Source organism: Podarcis melisellensis (assembly GCF_964234715.1).
Source record: "Podarcis melisellensis genome assembly, chromosome: 8".
Taxonomy (NCBI): Eukaryota; Metazoa; Chordata; class Lepidosauria; order Squamata; family Lacertidae; genus Podarcis; species Podarcis melisellensis.
The window spans coordinates 27,143,995-27,168,001 of NC_138540.1; the positions used below are offsets into that span (position 1 = coordinate 27,143,995).

Below are 24,007 nucleotides of genomic sequence, written 5' to 3' on the forward strand. Positions count from 1 at the left end.
AGGCAAATTGTAGGGCTTAAAACATTAATCCGGAATGATTAATTGATTGCCTCATTAATACAGATTAAGCTGGGGATTCTTAAATAGCTGTTTAATTGGTGCTCATCTTTTGTCAAAGAGGGTCCTGTTCTGATGGCATTGTCGAGCACAATCGTTTGATTCCAATAGTAGGGCGCTTAGGATGGCTCGAGAAACAAGAAATGGCTTCTTCTGTTGTTTTGCTCAGGGTAAAACTACAATCTCCCTTAGCTGCTGATTTCAAATGTGATACCTTCTTGCTTTAGTGACGTGTTTTTGTACAATGCTTTTGGAAATTTATGGGTGGCATTCACCTGATGGGCCCTGTCAGTAAGAGCCTCTGCACATGGCGTTTGGCTTACAAAATGAGGCATCCCTCCCCATCCCACTGAATTGTCTTGGAGGGGTATCAAGGGAACTCCCAAAACAGTGTTGGTTGGGAGTGGAGAAGGGATTGGTCCATTTAGCAAGCTGAAAAGCCTGTAGAAAGGAAATGAACATCTGTAGCAACTCAGTGTTGAATCTCAACCTTTACAGATCCTTCTTTTTGTATGCATTTTTAACATGGAGAGGATTGCTTTGCAAACAATGGAGGAGAGCAGCTTCCGAAAGAGAAGTGGGTGTTCTGGTCCATGCATAGCTTCAGGAATTGCAGATGAGGGAGATCTATATAAAAGCCAGGGCCCAACCCTACCTCACACTGATGGAGTGAGCCAATCTGATGTTTTGATGTGCTGTAAACTGCTTTGAGATGTTTTGCTTAAAAATATATAACGCAACCTAGAAAGGAAATGAACAACAACAGCAACAGTAACAGTAACAACACCAACTCTCTATCATAGACATCCTCAGCAAGACAGATGCCTGGCCTGACCCTCTCTCCAAGGGTGAACTGACATAAACTATCTGTCTACCAGCATTAAAAGTAAGTAGTTTCACAGAAGAGAGCCTTTGTGGGGCAGAAGCTGGAGGTAGTGTTGAGAGCAGGCACAGCACACACACACCCCACATCAATGGAGAAATGAATGTTGAGTTGCTTACAGGTCATCAAAGGTAAAAACAGGCTTGAGAATAGCTCTGGCTTTAGAGAGCAAAAGGAACAGCAACGCAAAAGAGGCACATGAATTTTTAAAGCTATTTTCTAATTTTAACAAGCTGTTGCCATGAACTAGGAACCCAGTTCTGGACAGAGAGTCGAACTGCCACTGCGTGTATAAATAGTTTGGCTGGCATCGCTCTTGCGTTGAAGGGGAGGGGGGGGGAAGAAACACACACACACAAAAAAAAGTCCTTAGGGAGCCTAAACGCAAATTTCCAAACTTGAAAGAAGCTCAGGTCAGGACACCAAAAGCTGCGTGCAAACTCCACATGCAGGCTCACAGAGCTATTTTTCAGCACTGAAGTCTGTTTGCCCTCTTCGGGAGGGTGGCTTTGCAGACAGGCTGAATGTAGGTGGCATTCCCCTGGATGGAGTGCCAACTGACCAGTAGCAACACTTGGCGCCCGCACCCAGGGGAAAGTTAAATACCCAGCCTGCAGGGCCTTTCGGCCTCTTGAGAGCCAGCGTGGTGTAGTGGTTAAGAGCGGTGGACTCGTAATCTGGTGAACTGGGTTCGCTTCCCCGCTCCTCCACATGCAGCTGCTGGGTGACCTTGGGCCAGTCACACTTCTTTGAAGTCTCTCAGCCTCACTCACCTCACAGAGTGCTTGTTGTGGGGGAGGAAGGGAAAGGAGAATGGAGAATGTTAACCACTTTGAGACTCCTTCAGGTAGTGATAAAGCAGGATATCAAATCCAAACTCTTCTTCTTCTCTCCGCGCTGGTTGCCCTCCTCCCCACCAAACTACAAGAGGATTTACAGGTGGGGAACCAGCCAGGTGCCTTTGAGAGTGAAGGCTGACATCCACGGGGATACCAAATTTCCAGCTTCAAAAAGTCAAAGTGGCACAGAACACCATGTTTGGAATGAAATATGGCCAGGAGCTGCCCGAGAATCACTTACACAGGCCTGAGCCCCAAATCCCTCCCTTGTCATGCTCTGATATAGAGGTATCAGCAAGGACTCTGATCATGGATGCTTCATTTGGCACTGCGAAGGCTTTCCATCTTCCTTATCCCAGCTTTCACCCTTGACGCGGAATGGATGCCTCATGGAGGTATCTGAAAGGGGATTAGCCATCTCTGCCCACTGCATCCCCATCTTTGCAAAGCTGTCTGACCTTGGAGAGGTGATCGAAGGATGCCCATTTCCGCCAGGAAGATGCTCACATGAATCACACGCTTGCACTTCAGCACAACAAAGGCACAACCCGTCCTTGGGGCTGATTAAGGCAATTTAGTTTCATGAGGCAAGAGCTGCTCATGGACGAGCTCACACCAGAAAAAGGGGCTTTTGGTCGGCTCACCCAATTCCCCATCAATTCTCCAGGCAGAGGAGAGATTCACTAAGGAGCTGATTATTCCCACCAAGGAAAAGATCCATGGAACAGAGTCATGAGACAGGAGTGAGGAAAGAGTTAGAGGCCCCTTCAAACGGCCATTTTCAACTGAGGCCAAAGAAATGACACTACAGCCACAATGTACAGTGGTACCTTGGGTTAAGAACTTAATTCATTCTGGAGGCCCGTTCTTAACGTGAAACTGTTCTTAACCTGAGGTACCATTTTAGCTAATGTGGCCTGCCACTTCCGCCATGCCACCACCGCATGATTTCTGTTCTCATCCTGAAGCAAAGTTCTTAACCCGATGTACTATTTCTGGGTTAGCGGAGTCTGTAACCTGAAGTGTCTGTAACCTGAAGCGTCTGTAACCTGAGGTACCACTGTACCTCAGTTTAAGAACAGCCCTGTTTAAGAACTATTTGGTTTACGAACTCCGCAAAACCAGAAGTAGTGTCCTAGTTTACGAACTTTACCTCGGTCTAAGAACAGAATCCGAATGGTGGAAGGGCACTAGCAGCCTCATTAGGGAAAGCGCACCTTGGTTTAAAAATGGTTTCAGTTTAAGAATGGACTTTCAGAACAGATTAAGTTTGTAAACTGAGGTACCACTGTATTTCTTTTACTTTACTTATCTCCTTTATATCCCACCTTTTTCTCCAAGGAACTCATCACACTTGTCAAGCACTCTGAAGGAAGTTGCATGCATGCCTTTATCAACCTTAACAACAACGCTGCCAGGAAATGATCCTCATTTTGCAATTGTGAGAGGAGGGCTGAAGCTGGCTAAGCAGCGGCTTCCTTAAGGCCAGCTGGACTCTGATATCAATAAAACAAAACTAAATTAAAAAAACCCTTCCTGTGGAAAACCAGGTGTCAGAGAGAAGAAGCCTACTCTAACATTCTCCCAGGTTTTGCCAGCTGGGTAGCTCAGTTGGTTAGAGTGTGGTACCGATAACGCCAAAGTTGCAGGTTCGATCCCTCATATGGGGCAGCTGCATATTCTTGCCTTGCAAGGGGTTGTATGAGATAATCCTCAGGGTCCCAGCTAACTCTGTGATTCTATGATATCCTAGCTTTCTGGGCCGAGAGAATATATGTTTACAGCGGAACATTCAGTCTTGTGGGCCTTCTGTGGTACAGTCCCAGACAGTTTTCCTACCTCATCCTGGCTATACTAAGTTAGTTGGTAGAGTCTGATACTGACCAGCTCAGCAGCCCCTCTCCCTGATGCAGACAGGGGGCACCCAAGGGCCAAGAGTTCCTTCATGCTGGGAGGAGTGCAGGCTGTAGCCTCTGTACCTTGGACCAGTGGTTGAGCTCTCTCCTCCTTAACCCCCACTCACTCCATCAGGAGGCAGATCCCCAGCCCCACAGCAGTGACCAGACGAGAACCAGGCACAAAGCAGGATTTCAACCCTGCTGTGCTGCCAGTGACATAAACTGGCATGCAACAGAATCTGCAAGGGCGTGTAACTGGAATAACTGAGCTGGTTTCTGGATTTTCCGAGCCCAACAGTGCGTTGAGCTGCCTGCCCCTCCTTGCCACCCTTCAACCACCTCACACTCCCTTAAATTGTGACTTCTGCTTGGCTACACATTCCTGGCTCTTTCACAACCCCAGAGCTCCTTTTGACAACATCTCAAGCCTCAGAATGCCCAAGAGTTCCTGCTTGCCCCCCCCCCAACTCCCAGGTCAGAAAGAAATAGCTGATCAGAGCAAAATGCTCCAGGTTCAATGGCCTCCCTTCTCAATTTTCTTTCTTAAATAAGCTTTTCCAGTAGCTGGGCTGGGGAAGGTCTTTGCTGGGCACATGCCTGCTGATCTAGACAGTGCCTAGGCAGACCAAAGGCCTGATTGCTGAGGTACAAAGTCTGGTCTCTGGTCTCCCAATGTTCCTCAGAAGAGAAGGCCAAGACTCAACTCAACAGATAATTAATTGGCTTAGGATTTTATATAAGTTAGGTGATGAATTAATATGTTTAATTTCAAAATGAAAATATTTAAGGATGCTAATGTTCAAGTTAAATTTTATAAGAACTGTGATTTGGAAAACCGTTAAAAGGATATGCATTGAAATTCAACCAAGGGGAAGCAAGGAAGTCACTTAACAATGTTAATAAGTGCAATTTTTAATAAGGTTATGATTTATGTTTGTTTGTTTATAGTTTTGTGAAAATTAATAATTTTTTTTGGAAAAACCCCAAAAAACTCAACTCAACTTAAGTTCACTCAGGGAGGCAGTGAGAAGAAAATGGACCCTGGATTTCAGAGCTTTGGAAAAAGTCTTCTGTTCTTATGTCAGCCAAAAACAGAAATGCTATCACTCTTAAACTCTGACACGTTTATTTCTCCATTGATTATAGCAGAGCTGGAAATGAACATTCTGTCTGGCCTGATGGACCTTTGGACTACTCTGGAAGATGAAAGGAGAGCAAATAAGGAGGGAGGGGCAAAGAGCGCTGTCCTCTCCCCAACCCATTTTGCCGCCCTATGCTGGATCTTCTCCCTGTCATCCGCCAGTTTCCTCTGATTGACACAGAATTTCACACAACCATTAGAAGCCAGTAGATCCCACTGATGGTCAAGGGACAGAAGGGTGGGGCCATGAAGCCCGTTTTCTCAGGATTACGTCCTTTTAAAAATAAAAATAAATAAATCAAACTAAACACGGAGCCGCAAACCTTAACCTGCATCCCATGTGGAAATAATGTTCAAGTAGCTGATTTGTGGTTAGTAGACAGCAAGCAATCCTTAAAACAACTGATGGGAGATCGACCGACCGATAGATAGAGGCTAGATACGAGTTTATTTTGCTGTGCTTTACAAAATGGAACAGGCTATTGGCACCCCCTGCCTCACGCCACCTCTCTCTAAAAGCATCCTCAGGTCTCCTCACAAACTCGCAGGGCCTCTCACACGGAAACAACGGGAGACCCACAAACATTCCTACAGTGGCAGCACAATAATTCTTCCCTTTTACTCAGGATTGCACGTCCCATTTCAAACTGACACACAGGCCAGATTTATTTTTTAAGAGAGAGGCTGAACTCTCGAGCTCACAATTTCTGCACCACTTGCAGCCCAGGGATTCACAGTGGAAGGGGCGAGTGAGGAAAGAGCTTCCCCACCCTGGGCTCAGTCACAAATCATCTCCACTCAACGGCGAGGCCTGAAGCTTTGCCAGTAAGTAACGCAGACGTAACTGGAAAAAGAGGCAACAGCCAGAAAACCCCTTCGCCGGCAGGGCTCGACGGAGAAGGCTCCCAAGGCTCAGCCAGTATTCACCAACCTTACAACTGAACTTCAGAGCACAGAAGGGCGCCTCAGCCTACCAGAATCGGATGGGTGTCAAGGGGGTCTGCAACTTGAGCCCCACCACCACCACTTGGCTCAGGCAAAAAGAGGGGACCAGACAGACTTACAGCCCCTTGGGCGCTCACAAGTAATAAGGCTTTTCTGGTGAGGTTTGAGGTCTTGAACTGGCTTCCATTCACTTTCTCCTCCCTCTCAGCCTTGCATCCTCTCTGCCTCACCTACAACTTGACACCAAAGAAGATAGTTGACTTTGATGCCTCAGGTAAAGATACCATAAATAAAATTGCACTCTCCCCTACAATTTCCTTCCTAATCCAATCGCTGTTGTTCACCCACCTCTGTTCAACGCAAGCAAGCTTTCTTTCACTCTGCTGGTGCAATTAGTGCAAATTGCTCCATTTCAAAGTCACCAGTCTTGGTTCCTCAGACTGGCCTTGCAATGCCTCTGCAATTTGTCCCTTCAGCACACCACAAGAAACAGAAAACGCAGGTCTCCTCATCAAAACCCTTCTCACAAACAACAACAATGGAGTCTGCCAACAGGAATTCTTCAAAAAAGAAGCAGCCATTTCATTTCCAATCACGTGGCAAAGAAAACATCTGTGACAACATTTGTGCGACGGAAACGCTTCCCCAAACTGCAGGTAGCTGAGATCCCTTCAGAATCCTCAAGAGATCTGCTTCTCACCATAAGATACAAAGGCCATGTCTTACCTGAAGAAGCCAGTAGCACCTTCTGTGGAAAGTGGGGATGATTGAAGAATGGACGTAGCAACCATACAGGCACTAAAGACGGGGAGAAAGAAGAGAAAAAAATCCAGAGTTATAAGAGGGAAACCATGAATCTGCATCAAGCACAGCAGCGCTAACTGCCCCCACTTCCATGGCTGCCTCTTGGCAAATGGAGCCTGGTGACTTTCTGCCTCTGAACTGAGACATGGACTTTTCCTGCAAAGCAGTGCGTGCATTTCTGGGGAAGGGGCATATAGGGCAGAGACTTCACTCAGGTGAAAGGTCACCAGCTCTCCCTCTCAGCTTTCCAAACATGCCTTCCTGGTGCACACCGGTTGCGCCAGTGAGGAGGAAGAAGGCGCAGCCAGAAAGGCTCACAGATCTACAGGGCAATATTATGTAAGCTTTCGGAAGGAGCCGCATTTGCTCCAAAATTGCATGGGAAGAAGAGAAGGGAAAAGGTGCCAAACTGATCTGGATTTCAAGTTATTACCACTGGAGCCTTTTTTTTAATACTGCCTCAGCAAGCAAGTTTAGCACCCTTCAGTGCCAAAGCATTTTAAAATATTAACGCTATTAAGAGCTATATGCACTGTAAATATTTTAAAACGAGCTGCTCTGTGTAAATATTAGCAGCACCCGGATGCCATAAAGCAGAGGATTAAGATAAAGCAGGTCTCGGATAAAGCAGAAACTTTCGCTTCCTGCCTCTCTGCTTCTGAAATAAATACCAAAACTAAATAAGTTATGAGATGCCACTTCTCCTTCTGAAGATATTAACTCCCCCACCCGAGTTATTTCTGGATTTCTTAAGGAGTTTTCCCAACGGCACAAAATGCCATTCAGGAATCATCCCAGGAGCTGGTGATAGCCAGAGGTCTCTTCCATCAGCTCTGGAGGGAGAGATTATTTGTGTCTGCTTTTATGAGGGCTGAGTTCTTCGGATTCCTCTGAATATTTCTGCAGTCTGCAGGCTAGCACTGGATCTTTGGGACCCTCGTCTACAAAAGAAGGCAGATGTGCTTTTCGAAGGTGGATCTGAATTCACGTCCTTTGAAGCTGGCTTAACTGTTTGCCATGTACCACACATGTTCCCAACACGGTGCCCTCCATGTTTTATGGACTACAACTCCCATCCATCCCAGCCATGCTGGCTGGGGCTGATGGGAGTTGTAGTCGAAAGTATCTGGCAAGTACCAGGTTAACAAAGGACGATGTACCCCATTCCAGAAAAGCACCTCTTCAAGCACTATCTAAGCACACAGAGGTGAATTGTTCTTATGTATCACAAACATTTCACTGCACATCTCCTTCTGGCAACTCTTGCAGCCAAGCTGGTGCCAAACGTATTGCTCTGTTTTCCTTTGGACAGCATTAGTGAGGCCTAGAGGGGGGTTTTGTCATCTGGGCAGCCCAGGACCTCCATACACACTACCCAGGCTTATAGCTTGGGGAAGCCCCCCCCCCCCCGGAGGTGCACTCCATTCTATCTTGAGACAAATGGATGCCAACTACAACAGAATATATATCATTGAATTTAGCATTCAGCTAAGTTTTACTTACAGTAGACCTATAGAAATTAATGGACTTGACTTCCTCCATTTCAGTGGGTCAACTGTGAGTAAAGCTTACCTAAAGAACCGTCCGTTATCTGCAACTTGCTAGCTGCACTTCAACTTGACCATTAAGTTGCTTTCTGCTTTAACAACAACAACAACACCATCAATACCACGTACCGGCAGCTCCCAGGGCAGATTACAACAATGGAAACTGCAAACAGTTAGAACAGCTTACAACCACAGCAATGGGGTGGGCCTTGAAAGCACACATCACAGGTGTCAAAAGTCAGGATAAAGAGGTGCATCTTCAGCAAACACTGGAAACTACATAGTGAAGCAGCAAGGTGTCCTTCTGTGGGGAGGGAGTCCCAGATGCCTCCACAGAGAAGTCCCTCATCCAGGCTGTAATTCCCAACACTTCTGAGGGTGGCAAAACTACCAAGAGGGCCCTGAGAGGGTCTGTAGGGAAGGAGACAGCATTTCAGATATTTCATGCATCTGATGATAACATTCTCAACCCTGCTGCCTGTTTGGGACACATATCTGTTCTTGTGGCCTTTCACACTGTCAGAGAAGATCACAGATATCCATCATGCCCTGACTTTATTGTCAGCTACTAGCTGTCATGCCTTTGTGTGCTGCCTTGTCTCTATGCTACGCCTCCCCTCTGCCTTAGGGCTGTCCTGGAAATCACCCTGCAGTCACTAACCCTGTTTCTGGGTGATGTTCTCCTTCTCATTTATTTTTCCCTGATAGCAGCAGGCTCAGAATCCAACATGCAGAAATGTTAAAAAAGAAAAGAAAGAAGGTTTGAAATGCTGGCACCTTTCTGCATAACAGGATCAAGTGAGAATGGGCAAGCACAGAGATGTATGCAACATACGAACATACAAAGCATTATCAGAGATTGGATTTGGGATACTCACGAACCCTAGCCCTAACTTCAACAGTGGTTATGCTTGCACAGAACAACCGCATGATGATGCTTGGCTTGCATGCTTCCCCTTCCCTACCTCTGCCACAAGGCAGAGTTCAGAAGCTTCCGCTTCCATTTTTGACCTCATGACATCTGAACACAAACAAACCGCAGCTAAACTTCACAATGGTTTGTTGCTAAACTGTGGTTCCTCAGAAATGGAAACAAGCTTCTTGACCTCCTCTGAGCAGCTGTGCCAGCTGTGGACCCAAGGGTCAGCCTTGCATGGCTTAGCATCATGTGGAAATACAGCTAGTGCCTTGAAGACCTATATCAAGGGCTAGCATTGTCTTCTGACTCCACATGTTTGGTCAAGGAAGCGTCTGTGGGAGAAGTGTGTGCAGATCTCTATGAAGTGGAGGGCTTGAGGTTGGACTAGGACCCCAAAAGCTCCTGGGAGTGTACAGACTGCGGAGTGCCCTGTGAGCTGACACAGTGTACAGACTGCGGAGTGCCCTGTGAGCTGACACTGGAGATGATAGTGATTAAGAAGGAATCTGTGGCCCCAAGCCAGACCTTGGAGCACCACACCATCGTCAGAGTCTACAGCAGAAGACAAAGGTTCTGTTGGGCTCTGCTGCTTGTTGGAGCAACTTTGTGTGGCCTTTGAGCTGTCCTTGGTCCTGGCTGGTTTTCACAGAGGCCTGGCTATTTCTCAAGCCTGCACATCCCAAGTGTTATGCCACTTGCTCATACTTCTGGTTTCCACCGCCAGTGGATGGCCTCATGCTTCTTCCCATGGTTGCCTTGGTCTTGCCCAGCACCCCACAAACCATACCCCACCAGAACAGGATAAGAACCAAAAGCCTTAAACTCAATTGTTCATCCTCTCCTTGCCTTCATTTACAATCCTTGTGCCCATGCACACAGACCCATATATCCTCCTTGATGCTGGAATCGGAGCTATTTCATCCCCACATATTTGCCTCCACCAGTTCAGATGTATAATTCTTCAGCACCAAAGATCCTTTTCGCAATGAAAAAGAAGAAGAAGTATATCTTTTTTTTGAAAACAATAAGAGCATTTCCTGGCTTTACATCATTAGCTGGGCCCATAACAGGATTAGTGGGAGGGGGGAAATGTCAATTCAGGTGAGTCATTAAAAAGGACATGCTTTATCAGGGAGCACACTCAGAGGAAATGCCTCCTTTTGCCACCCAAGATAATCACTCACAAGGTTGGCTTGAATTAAGAAGGATTTTCAAGGCCGCCAGCTTCTGTCACGGAGTTATTTTTATGAACACAAAATGCCAGCGCTTAATAATATTTCCAAAACATGTCTAGGGGAAAAACATTGACACCCCCTGCTGAAAATAAGACTGAGAAGGGAGGGAGCAGATAATGTTAGCCAAAGGAAAGTGTAGCACGTTAATCCCACTATTGAAAGGGGGAAGGAAGTGAATTCAGTTTATCACATAGCAGGCAGAAGGCGGGGGGGGGGGGGACACTGCAGGTTTTCACCTGCAGGCTCTGAAACTGGTCAGACTAATAGTCTTGTATGTTATGTGGGACCTCAGAGCTACAAAGGAGAATGAGGGTGTGCAACACCAGCCCTTGTAACCGGCTGGCAGCATGCCTCTGGGCTGTCCAGGGCTTGATCTTCCTTAGTTAACACAGCAGTAACCCTTTGGTTGGTGCATAGCCAGCTCTAACCTTCCCTATAGTAGGGATGCAGGTGGCGCTGTGGTCTAAACCACTAAGCCTAGGGCTTGCTGATCAGAAGGTTGGCGGTTTGAATCCCCACGATGGGATGAGCTCCCATTGCTCTGTCCCAGCTCCTGCCAACCTAGCAGTTCGAAAGCACACCAAAAAGTGCAAGTAGATAAATAGGTACCGCTCCAGCAGGAAGGTAAACGGTGTTTCCGTGCACTGCTCTGGTTTTGGTGTTCCACTGAGCCAGAAGCGGCTTGGTCATGCTGGCCACATGACCCGGAAAGACTGTCTGCAGACAAATGCCGGCTTCCTCGGCGAGATGAGCGCCGCAACCCCAGAGTTGTCTGTGACTGGATGTAACTATCAGGGGTCCTTTACCTTTAACCTTCCCTGTAGAGCTCAAAATTCCTATAGAGCATGGGTAGCTCACCTCTGGCCTTCCGGATAATGTTGGTCTGTAACTCCCAACTCCCTTGACTACTGGCCATGCTGTCTGGGGCAGATGGGAATTGCAGCCATTCAGATGCTACCTGCCCTGGCTCCCACTTGTGGGTGTGGCGCTTGGACTCAATTATTGCCAAAAGCTTTATTCTAGAGTTCATTACAATCTCCAAACATAGATCAGGTGACAAGGTGTGTGAGTCACGTGGTCGCAACAAAGCTCTAGAGTTAACAGCTAGATGTCAGCTTTATCTCAACACTTGGCATGCCCCCTTGAGTGACACTTTCAAAGAGCAGAGGGGACACAGTCATTCCCCTGTGTCCCACCCCAAGCCACAGGACTGGGCAAGCAACCCTTCCCTGCTCATGCTGGCACAAAGGGTGGTGCATCCTTGGATGGAGGTGGCCTTGATGCTGTCTGTTCACTGTCTGACCAAGGCTCCAACACCTCCCTTCAAGTTGGTAGTGTCAGATGGGCCAAGCCAAGTGGCTCTCCCTTGATGCTTGTGACATCTGATGCTACCAAGGAAAGGATTTCTCCCGACAGCCTGCTCAGACTCTCCTCAGCACCCAGCTCAACACTGTCTAAGCTACTGGGCTTAGGTTCCACATTGCCACCCCATTCCTCCTCTGCATCTGACCTGCCTGGCCAAGATGTCTCCTTGTGACTCATGGCCCAACCTCTGATGTAGAGAAGATACAGTCATGGATCCCAGGGAACTTGCACCGCCAACAGGCATCCCAGGCCTGAAGTTGGGCTGTGTGGTCCTTTGAAGTTTCCCATTCTAGGATTCTTTGAAATGGGACCTGTGGTCCTTCTCCAGCTGTTGTTCAGCACCAACCTCAAGAAGCCAGCAATGCCAATGGTCAAAGATGATGGGAGTTGGGAGTCCAGCAATGTCTGAAGAGCCAATTCACAGAGGAACAGTCTATCAGTGGCTACAAGGCATGATGCACTTTGATGATTACTTTGAAGGTGACCCTGAAACTACAACTAATCCAGAATGTGGCAGCTAGACTGGTGACTGGGACCGGCCACCAAGACCACATAACACTGGTCTTGAAAGACCTACATTGGCTCCCAGTATGTTGCCTAGCACAATTCAAAGTGTTGGTGCTGACCTTTAAAGCCCTAAACGGCCTCGGTCCAGTATATTGGAAGGAGCGTCCACCCCATTGTTCTACCCGGACACTGAGGTCCAGCGCCGAGGGCCTTCTGGTGGTTCCCTCACTGCGAGAAGCCAAGTTACAGGGAATCAGGCAGAGGGCCTTCTCGGTAGTGGTACCCTCCCTGTGGAACGCCCTCCCACCAGATGTCAAAGAGAACAACAACTACCAGACTTTTAGAAGACATCTGAAGGCAGCCCTGTTTAGGGAAGCTTTTAATGTTTAATAGACTATTGTGTTATAATATTCTGATGGAAGCCACCCAGAGTGGCTGGGGAAGCCCAGCCAGATGGGCAGGGTATAAATAATAGATGATGATGATGATGATGATGATGCTTTGCCTGCACACTTGGAGGCAGTAATGCTCCTGAATACCAGTTGCTGGAAGATGTGGGGCGGCTCTTGTGTTCAGGTCCTGCTTGTGGGTTTCCCACAGGCATCTGGTTGGCTACTGTAGGACAGGATGCTGTTCTGGGTGGGCCTCTTTTGGCCTGATCCAGCAAAAAGCTGTCCTTATGCTCTGACATTGGACCCCTCCCCTCGGACCTACGATGTTCATTTTGTCTATTCTTACAAATTATCCGCAATATTCTGGGTTGTCTCAACCGGGCTCCTGCAAAGCTGTCGCCCACATTCTGAGGCTGTGGCTAGTGCAAGTCGTAGATCAGACCAGCCGATTAAAATCCCATTTGTCCCCTGACTGAGAGCGGAGAGCATGGAACTCGTTAACCAAGAGAGAATTGCTCCAAAATTAATTTTAACTAAATGGATTCCAATCTGATTCTGCCTCAGGTGCAAGGAGGATGGAGAACGGCTGGGCATTGGGCTAATGGGGGATGGGGGTGGAACTGAGCTTTGTAGTAGACAAATGGCACCCCATCCCTGAAGCTGCAGAAGTGGCTAGCAGGCAAAAGGCTCTCTTCAGGAGCCAAAAAATCTCTGGATGGCGCTACAGCCCTGGATCCTTTTCCCCTACCACAGTCCAAAGCTAGCAAAAGACGCTGGCCCTATAAGCTTGCTCAAGGGTAGGGGCAGCTTGCAGGCTCCCTGGGGACTCCAGATACACCCTGCCTTCCTATGAAATGCAGGCAGCCCAGGCTGCTCTGCTCCTGGAACTTCCAAACATACACTGTTGGAGGAGAAGGATGAGGACCAGCTGCAGAGGAAACAAATCTTAATAAATCCAATTGCTGGAATGAAGACGACATGAGTGAAGACTGTAATAAAAATTAAATGCATTTCCAGATAAAAAGACATAAAAATAATGTTGAAGACATAAATTTGTGAAAAGGAAAATATACATCTATATATCTATATCTATAGTGGGTGGATGGCTTCCTTTTTTTGGAGGGGCAGGAAGCAGGGTTTCCGAGATTAATAATATATTAAAGGGCTATAAAGTGAAATAACAGCTAAAAAATTGATAACATGCTACAATTGGATTGAAGGGAACCAGGAAGCATGTGTGGTGGTGATTTGGGGGTGGGGCTGGATTTAATTGGCAAGAGGCTCAAAGCGATGTTCTGGGGAAAGATGGGTTGGAAGGAGAGAGATACTCTCTGGAAATGACAGCCCCAGAGGGTAGGAAGTGGAGTTTTTCTTTTAATGGATCTTTTGCTTCTACATGGCTCCTAGGACGTGAACTGGGGCATAACATCCTCAACAAGGTGCTCTCAATTCTCACAGTCGGGCACAGCCATTAATGGTGTCTCCTCGGCCTGCTCCCATGGTGATAATGCACACTTCCCTCTCTCTTGTTGCAGGTGAGTCTCACTTGGATTCCCTGTTAACCTGCCGGCATCAGCAGCTTCCTTTGGGAACTTTGAAGGGCAAAGTCTGAACTCCGCCTGATCTTCCAGGTTGGAAGGCAGAAAAGCTTCCTGGAGGAATTTCACTAGTTGTGGCCTCCTGCTTTCAACACACACACACACACACACACACCCTCCCAGCCCTCATGCTTTGTCGGTGCAGGCAAGCATTATGATCACCGGAGCAGAGCAACTACCCTATGAGAAAAGGTTACAATGCTCGGTGCTTGTTAGTATGGGGGAGGCAAACGGCTGCTGTGCATAATGTTCTGCACAGTGTGGAGAAAGTGGAAAGAGACAAGTTTTCCTCCCTCTCTCATAACACTTATCAGATAATTGTAGAGTCGGAAGGGACCCCAAGGGCCATTTAGTCTGAACCCAGGCAATGCGGGAATCACAGCTAAAGAATCCCTGGCAGGTGGCCATCCAACCTCTGCTTAAAAGCCTAGAGTCCACCACCTTCCAAGGGAGTCCGCTCCACTGTCAAATAGCTCTTACCCTCAGAAAGCGCCTCCTAATGTTTAGAACTCAAGGACATCCAAGAAGACAAGCACAAGGCAGCCACATGGACTGGGTTGCATGGCTGAGTCTTCCCCACCCAAAAGACTTTCTTGACATAACTACCAGAAATATCTACGACAGAAAGCCACGTGGGGGTGCTGGTGAGATGTGTCGAGGTGCAGGTGTGCAAAGGTTGCCAGGTGGTGATGGTGGTGGTGGACAACTTTCCATTCTTGACTGAACATTGCACCGAAAACCAGAAAAGAGCCCCAACTTGTTTCCACCTGTTTTCAGCGACAAGTTAGAGAGGATGCCTTGAGTTTGTTCTCCTGCAATGGAAGTCGTAGCTTTTAGCTGCGTCGCTTTTTATGACAGTCCCATTAATGCTAAACGAGTTGATTCTGATCAGTTTATCGCAATGGATTAATGATAGGGAGATGAAAGCCTTCCTCTGTTTACAGCAGGCGCTCTTGAAAAATCGGATTTCCAGCCCTTCCAAATGAATTGCTGAGGGTCCTCAGCATCACTGTCTTTGCATTGGGTGGACATCCAAAGGGTTATCTGGAAGCATCTTCCAAGAGGTGGAAGGTATGACCCATTGGCAGAGTCACATAAGGAAACAGAGCCCTGCAGCTGAATCAGGATTTTTAAGCAGAGGTTGGATGGCCATCTATCACTGATTCTTTAGCTGTGATTCCTGCACCATAGGGGGTTGAAGAAGAAGAAGAGCTTGGATTTGATATCCCGCTTTATCACTACCCGAAGGAGTCTCAAAGTGGCTAACATTCTCCTTTCCCTTCCTCCCCCACAACAAACACTCTGTGAGGTGAGTGAGGCTGAGAGACTTCAAAGAAGTGTGACTGGCCCAAGGTCACCCAGCAGCTGCATGTGGAGGAGCGGGGAAGCAAACCCGGTTCCCCAGATTACAAGTATACAGCTCTTAACCACTACACCACACTGGTCCATACATGATCCTTTGGGGTCCCTCCCAATTCTACAATTCTATGATTCTATGAACCCTAAAAGTCAGCAAAGTGAAGTAGGTGGAGGAATTTGAGACAGCAGGAAAAGAACAATGCAAAGAAAAGCAGGATATGTATTTTTGTGTTTGCCAACTGGTATAATAAAATGAAGTATAACATTATAGCATTCTATTGATTGCTACATTTAAGATGGCAAAAGCCCACCCATTTTCACGCTGGATTGCTAATGACCATTACCATCTCCTCAAATTGCTCAACAGAGTCTCCAGTTGGGATGGTGGTGGTGGATTAGCATCAGCCTATGAAAAGATCCTGCTTCAGGGCTAACACAGGCAAAACCATTAAGCACAGACATTATAGGGCTAATGGGACCAGGAACCTGATTGCATCTAAGGCACAGCTTTCTGGGTCTCTAGGTTCCTGACTTTAGAAGCATCCCCAGTTGGGCAGTGGGGAGAGAGACACGGAAGAGAGGAGGAAGAGTAAGGGAATAATAGGTTTCTGCCGACAATGTTGGATTGGGACCAAACAGGCTCACCATTAAGCTGCAGAAGGTATCGGAATGTGGGCATTTCATGGGAAGCCAACAAGAATCTCTCAGGTGGTTGTGTACATCTCGATCACCTTCTACCTGAGCATGGGCACACCTGCATGTCTCCAAAGATGGCAGGATAAGAACATAGGAAACTAACTTCTATTGAGTTGGATCCTTGGCCCATCTTAGTGTTGTCCACAATGACTGACAGTGGCTCTCCAGGGTTTCAAGCAGAGTCCACCCCAGCCCTACCTGCAGATGCCAGGCATTGAACTTGGAATCTTCTGCATGCAGGCAGATGCTCTACTGCTGAGCTACAGTCTTCTCTTAGCCTCTTTGACTTCCTTTGGCAGCCTGGGAGCCGCTACAGATCTGCCCTCCGCCCGGCCCAGGCTCCTTCTTCCCTCCCCAACAAAGAAGGTCCCTTCCTTCCCTTCAATCAATCCCCCACGCAGGCAGGAGCGGAGCAGGCACCCGGGCAGCCCTTCCTCTAATTAGAAAATCAATGCCTATTTGCTTGTGTGAAGCCTCCTGGCAAGGCTCCTGCTTACCATAATTTAATATTTCAATCAGCTCTCTCACGCTCCCTTTTTGTTGATTTCTGTTTCACCAACGCCAGCAAAGTGGCCCAGCCCCTCTGCGATGGGGTGGAAATGCGTGCCGCTCCCTGAAGAGGATTTAATTATTCTCACAGTGGATTCCATCTCCGCCGGTCCCACGGCGCGTGCGTGTGCCAGCCTCCCTCCAGGGCAAACTCTCAAAGAGACCAACTTCAAAGGACGTTAAAGAGCCACCTCTGAGAACGGGGACGTGTCCGCCATGCACCGCACTCCCTTTTTGCACGTCCCCATTGGTGTGTGTGTGTGTGTGTCCATATCCTCCAGAGACACCTTCATTGCTTTATCTCAGGCTGAGGCTGCGATATCCCAAGCATAAGTTATTTGGGAAGCCAAGTCTTAGAGAAATCCACAGAAAGTGCTGCAGAGTGTGATTCATGGTGCTTAAGAGATTCTATCCATTTCTTGATTCTCAGACCCCTCAAATGCAAACTTACAAATGCATTTCTTAACATTCTCTGCCTTATCTGCCAGCAAGGGTATCCCCCATTGCCATCCCAGCTGTCTGTTTTAAGCAGAAGCTCGACCTTAACAACAGATCAGTCTCCCCAAAGAACGTCTGTGTGGTGGTTTTTTTTTTTTTTTTTGCCTAAGGGTGGAGGCAGATCTGGGGAACAGCTGGGTTTTTATATTTTAAAAGCTATTCAGCTCCTTCGGAAGGCGATGGACTCTCCTTCGTTGGAGGTTTGTAAGCTGCAGTTGGGTGGCCATCTGTCAGGGATTCTTCAGCTGTGATTCCTGCATTGCTGGGGGGTTGGAATAGATGGCCCTTGAGGGTCCCTTCTAACTCTACAGTTAGATGATTCTTTGAAAAATGAAGGCTCAACCACGGTGTGTTTCTTCTTCCAATCAGTCTTAGGGGCAACCTGAAACCTGCATGTCACTTAGCGGAGGGCTTGGATCCTGCTTGTGGGTTTCCCAGAAGAGGCATTGGGTCAGCCACTGTGGGTACAGGATGCCATTGGCTTGAGCCAGCAGAGTCTTTCTATGTTCTTATACTGAATATACTGCCTTGGCCCACCTAAGTGAGTACTATTCTCTACATGGGTTGGGACCTTCTGCACGCAAAGCTGCAGCCCTTCCTGAGAGCGAGCAGCAGCAACACAACAACAACAACAATTTATTACTTATACCCCACCCATCTGGCTGGATTTCCCCAGCACTCTGGGCGGCTTCCAACAGAATATTAAAATACAATAGTCTATTAAACAATAAAAGCTTCCTTAAACAGGGCTGCCTTCAGGTGTCTTCTAAAAGCCTGATAGTTGTTTTTCTCTTTGACATCTGCTGGGAGGGTGTTCCACAGTGCAGGTGCCACTACCGAGAAGGCCCTCTGCCTGGTTTCCTGTAACTTGGCTTCTTGCAGCGAGGGAACCGCCAGAAGGCCCTCGGTGCTGGACCTCAGTGTCCAGGCAGAACAATGGGGGTGGAGATGCTCCTTCAGGTACACTGGACCAAGGCCATTTAGGGCTTTAAACGTCAGCACCAACACTTTGAAGTGTGCCTGGAATTGTATGGGGAGCCAGTGGAGATCTTTCAGGATTGGTGTTATGTGGTCTTGGTGGCTACTCCCAGTCACCAGTCTAGCTGCCACATTCTGGATTAGTTGTAGTTTCTGGGTCACCTTCAAAGGTATCCCCATGTAGAGCGCATTGCAGTAGTCCAAGCGGGAGATAACTAGAGCATGCACCACTCTGGCGAGACAGTCTGCGGGCAGGTAGGGTCTCAGCCTGTGTACCAGATGTGAACACCACAAGTATAAACTGCGATATCCTTGGTATTCAAGGTTTTGCATGCAGGTTTCCCACTGGGGCATCTGGTCAGCCACTGTGAGAACAGGATTCTGGGCTAGATGGGCCATTGGCCTGATCCAGCTGGCTCTTCTTGTGTTCTTACATATAATGAATTGCAGTGGATCCTCATGGCAATATCCCTCTGTGGGTTGCTTTTTAATAGACCAGCATGGCATTTTTTTAAAAAAAGCACTAAATGTTATCCCTAAACTTCCAGGCTGTTGCAATAAGAAGGGGCTACTCTGCCCCTAAATCTCTCCCCCCCTCCCCAGAAAGAATAGGACTTGCAGTCAGCCTCCATATGTTGCTTAACTCCTAACACAGCTGATGGCTTTTAATACTCTTGCATTTCTAACAGAATTATGCATCTGTTGTCCTTATAAGAGTGCCCACCACCCATTTGATGTACAGTGTTGTCTTCCTTGGCTAATCTTCCATCCAAGGAAGCGGAGGGCAAGGGGAAGGAGGGGGAGTTGCTCCTGCAAAGGCCAGAGCCACTATCAAGAAGCTTCTTTCAAGCGCATCCGTCATGTTGGACAAAAGCCCTGGAAGCTCTCCTGCTCTGTGCCTATTCCTGGCAGGAGTCAAGCCACACAGCCAGGGCTACTGGGAGCCAGGGATAAGCACTCCCCATTAGCCAGCCTTAGCCTGCTCACCTCTCCTTTGCCACGGGGAGCCAGCGAGTCATTTATAAATGCATAGAACAAAGACTGCCCTTCCGGCAGGGATGAGGCCTTTCACCTCCAGGTCTTGTCTTTCACATCTTGCTTGGCTGGAAGCTTCTCCCAGGGCAGCATGTTGTCATTCACAGGTCAGACCACAGGCCGCGTGTGCGTGTGTGTGTAATGACATCATGCTAGGAGCCATTCTCAAATCAACCTCTCCAGAGGAGCAGCTCTACACATCTGTGGTGTTAATGGAGAAATCTGAGGGCTCCGTTGGACAAAAAAACAAGGACACCAGCCAGGAATACCAGAGCAAAACAGCAGCCAGTAGGCTTGGTCTTTATTGAAGACTGTCATGACAGGACTCCCACCTGCCACAAGGTGGAACAAGATGGAAGCTCCGAACAAAAGAGCACCCAAACTTTTATTAGCTGCTAATCCCCATGTTACACCCCCCAAACTACATCACTCATACATCATGGTTACATCATGAAAGATGAGGTCTGGTGGCAGTAATCTGAGCATCCTGGACCCTGCCCCATGGTTTTCCTTGCCCTCCACCAAACACCCATCAAGTGTAACAAAATAGATATTGACATTTCCCTGTTTCCCAGCCAAGTTAATCACACCCTTTTGTTTTGGGTTTGTTATTTCTGGAATGGCTACCTGTCTGGCACTCAGGATGCCAGGAATTATCACTCAAGCAGAGGGGCTGCTGAGTAGCTGAGCTCACGTCTATATGAATTTCTGAAGTTTTCCCAGTGAGCCATTACATGGAGACACTTATCAGTGAATTGTTACATTTGGTATCGTGCAGCAAAGGCCCTTTGAATAGATAGGAAGAAACCGTGATGAAGTGTTTTGCGAGGACAAATCACAAAAGTCACAAAAGTGATTGTGCGGGTTTTGGTAGTGGGCTGCATGTGCATGATATCTGCTGGAGGGGCAACCCCCCCCCAACCTATACATAAAATCCTGTAACAGTGGCAGCAAAAACAACCAGGTATCCTGGAGCACTTTACAGGTTACCAAATGGATTGGGGCAGGAAGACTCCGGTTTGACACATGCAGGTGGACACTCTGATGCCACCAGCATCTTCTGAGCAGCTTAGGAGAAAGAGAGAAAGCCCACTCCTCCATAATTCAATGGCTGCTCCCCACCCCCTGTATCAGGCAGGCCCTCTCCAGCCACCCTATGGTTGGAGAGGGAAGGAGAAACAGCAGGGACCCATTTTTTATTGCAAAGGCCGCCATCCGCTTTTCAATCAACATCCAAATAAATTTGAAACAAAGAAGACCCACTTCTGCAAGACCAACAGGGAATACTTCAAAAGGTGCAACACAAGGAAGAGCCCTGCAGCAGATGATGGCCAGCATTCTGTTCTCACCATGGCCCATCACAGACATAGGCAAACTCGGCCCTCCAGATGTTTTGGGACTACAACTTCCATCATCCCTGACTACTGGTCCTGTTAGCTAGGGATGATGGGAGTTGTAGTCCCAAAACATCTGGAGGGCTGAGTTTGCCTATGCCTGGCCTATCAGGTGCTTCTTCTAGGAAACCCTCAAGCAAGATCTGAGTCCAAGATCATTTCCCCCTCCTGCAGTTTCCAGAAACTGGTATTCAGTATCATTTACTGCCTCCAACTGCAGAGGCAGAGCATAGCTACCCAGGCTAGCAGCCGTTGATAGCAAGAGGAAGTACTTGCATGGAGAAGGTAGCTATCTATCCCTTTTCAAGATACTTGATCTGCTCTATCCTTTCCTTAAACCCCATGCCCTCCAGATGTTTGGGCAACAGAAAGTAATGGGTGAATTGGCCCGTTCTGGCTTCTCTAAGTTTTGCTCCATTCCTACCTCTCTCTCTCTCTCTCTCTCTCTCTCTCTCTCTCTCTCTCTCTCTCTCTCTTGGAAGTCCTCCAGAAAATCCTCCTGCCCATCAGCATGCCATAATAATATACACATTTTGTAGGCAATTCTGCCTAGTATGCGCATTTTTGCAAGCCATTTGTGAATTTCCGTAATATTTTCACGAATATATGCGCTTCCTTTCCCCACAATATATGCATTTTTCTGGGCACTGCTTGTTGCTGTTGCAGAACTGCAGTGCTAAATTCAAAGATGTGCAAAGTTTGAAGGAAAGCTGTGTGTCCGATGGAAGTTTTTGTTCAAAGCATCTGGAGGGAACCAGGTGGAGGAAGGCTAATCTACAATCTTTCCTTTGCCATGATGCTCTACCCATTCTCAGGAGAACTTCACATGATCACGGAGAGATAGGGACCACCTTCCTGTGGCCAGGAATTTCCTGGGTGCCCAGCAGAGGGAGTCAGCATGAGGAAGAAGCCAGATGAGGGCAAAAGAGGGCAGGGACAAGTGAGGGCAAAAGCAGGAGGAAGGTGTTGCAAAGAAGCAGTAGCAGCCGGCCGAGAGTACCATAGCAGCGTAAATCTTCGGCGAAGTGAGCATCCCATCCTGTCTCCAGCAGTAATTAGCTTGGCTGTGTCAAAGATGCTAATTTTGAAGCAAATTTCAAAATTAGCAAACATTTGGCATAGGCTGATGAGGCCTTCAAAAGCGCTGGCAATTCTCCTCCAAATGTCAGCACACTCCGGGCTCCGTTTGGAGCATTCCAAGACTGCTTTCTCCTTGAAAGTCCTCCCTTCCTGGGTGGCCTCCTTTGCAAGGCACAATGCCATGCTGTTTGGAGGGGGGGGCACATGTCCCGCCACTGTCACAAGGGCTTTCTCTCTCTCCCTCCCCTTCCCTTTGCAACAGGAGGGAGGGAAACCTCACTTCCTCTTCCTTTTTTAATGCACTTTTAAAAAGGAGTTCTTAAAATGAATTCTTGCTTAAAACATGCAAAGGGAGTTTCATTAGCTTGATTTTTTTTAATTGAAGAGGTTAAAAAAAAAAGAACACCCCCCAACAACAACAACAACGAACAACAGAGAGAGAGAGAGAGGTTTGTGTATCTGTGGCTCTGTTAATGCTCTGCTGGGCTGGCTGCCAAGGCATTAAGTGAAATCGAATTCCTAAAACTAGCTTTAATCAGCAGATTTTTATGGTTAGAATTACTCTCTCCTCTAGAAAGCTTGCCAAGGTTAATTCTGTCCTGAGCATGCAGAATTAATGGGCTGGACAGAGACGGGTGGAATTCCATGCGCGCACGCACACACACACCCCGACCCATGATTTTCTTTTAACTTGACAAAAATAAAAGAAAAATTTCACAACGGAGAAAAGAGCAGCAGCCTTTCCGAGGGGGAGGCAAGAGGGGGGCCTCTTCTCTTTCCAGGGCTTGGCTTGGCAACATCCAGCCGCTAACCCCAGGTAGCCCATTGACTCTCCAAGCTATAAATAACTCCAAAACCAGAGAATAGCTGCAGCGCCAGAGTCTGGGCTTCACTCCTTGGCCACTTTCTCCTTGCTCTCCTGCTAGTCTGAAATCCCAATCCCTCTGACTGAGCCCTCCTTCATGACCTACCCCTAGCCTGCCATAGTCTGGGCTGATTCCCTCTTGCGCATCTGCCACTTGGAGATGTTTTGTGTGCATTAATGAAATAAACAGATACAACCCCGCTCAACCTTGGCTATTGGCCATGCTGGCAGGATAGCATATGACAGCTACAGGTACTACACATTATGGGTTTTATCTAGTCCTACTCAGAGTAGACCCACTGAAGTTAATGGACGTGGCTGACTTAGGTTTCTTCATTGCAATGAGTCTGGTCAGATGCAACTCACAGCCCTCAATGTATCACACCTCCTCCCCTCCAAAAGTAGGGTAGACAAAGTGTGTCTTCACCTGCCTTCTAACCAGATGTGATGTTGAGGCCAGACAGTGGGAGATCATTCAAGAATTCTAGAGCTGCCACTGAAACAGCCTTGCAGCCCCCTCTCCAATATGATTTCTATCCATCAAACAGACCACCAGGAAGAAGCACCTCATTAAATGATCTTAAGAACCAGGCAGGATGGTATGGGGGGGTGCGTTTTCTCAGATACGGTATTTGGGTTTCAGGCCATCCATGGCTTTAAATGTCACATCGGCACATTGAATTGGGATTGGGAGATATTTGGCAACCTGTGCAATTGCTTTTGTAATGGCAGGGTCATGCGCAAGCAGCATGCCACTTCCACAAGCATTCTGGCTGATGCATTTTGCACTACAGTGGTACCTTGGGTTGCATACGCTTCAGGTTACATACGCTTCAGGTTACAGACTCCGCTAACCCAGAAATACTACCTCGGGTTAAGAACTTTGCTTCAGGATGAGAACAGAAATTGTGCTCCGGCAGTGCGGCAGCAGCGGGAGGCCCCATTAGCTAAAGTTGTGCTTCAGGTTAAGAACAGTTTCAGGTTAAGAACAGACCTCCAGAACGAATTAAGTACTTAACCCGAGGTACCACTGTACCTGCAACCTCTGAACAGTCTTCAAGGGCAGCCCCACATAGAACGCATTGCAGTACTCCAACCTGGAGGTTACCCAAATATGGAAAACCATGGCTGGCTACTCTAGCCACTGAGGCCACCTGGGCATCCAGTGACAAGGAGGTTCTTGGAGTAACCCCAAACTGCACACCTGTTCCTTCAAGGAGAATGCAACCCTATCTGGAATGGGATGCTCTGCCAACTCCCACACCCAGGAACCACCCGCCTAAAACAACTACATTTTATTTGTGTCCAGCTTCAGTATGTTGGCCCACATCCAGTCCAATAACTGCCTCCAGATCCTGATTTGTGTTTTTACAAGCTGAAGAGCTGATCATGCATACAGAGGAGGACCTGGCAAATGGAGCAT

At 47.7% G+C, this 24,007-nt stretch overlaps 1 protein-coding gene across 3 annotated transcripts in view; it reads right to left on the bottom strand.

Annotated features, from left to right (window-relative positions):
* The window catches only part of CAMTA1 (calmodulin binding transcription activator 1), a 682,851-nt gene that overhangs the window by 197,703 nt on the left and 461,141 nt on the right, over positions 1 to 24,007 (bottom strand). For all 3 annotated transcript variants that reach the window (XM_081923407.1, XM_081923408.1, XM_081923406.1), the window contains exon 5: positions 6,490 to 6,561. In XM_081923407.1, the coding sequence (XP_081779533.1) occupies positions 6,490 to 6,561 (72 nt within the window). The remainder of the gene's footprint in view (positions 1 to 6,489; positions 6,562 to 24,007) is intronic.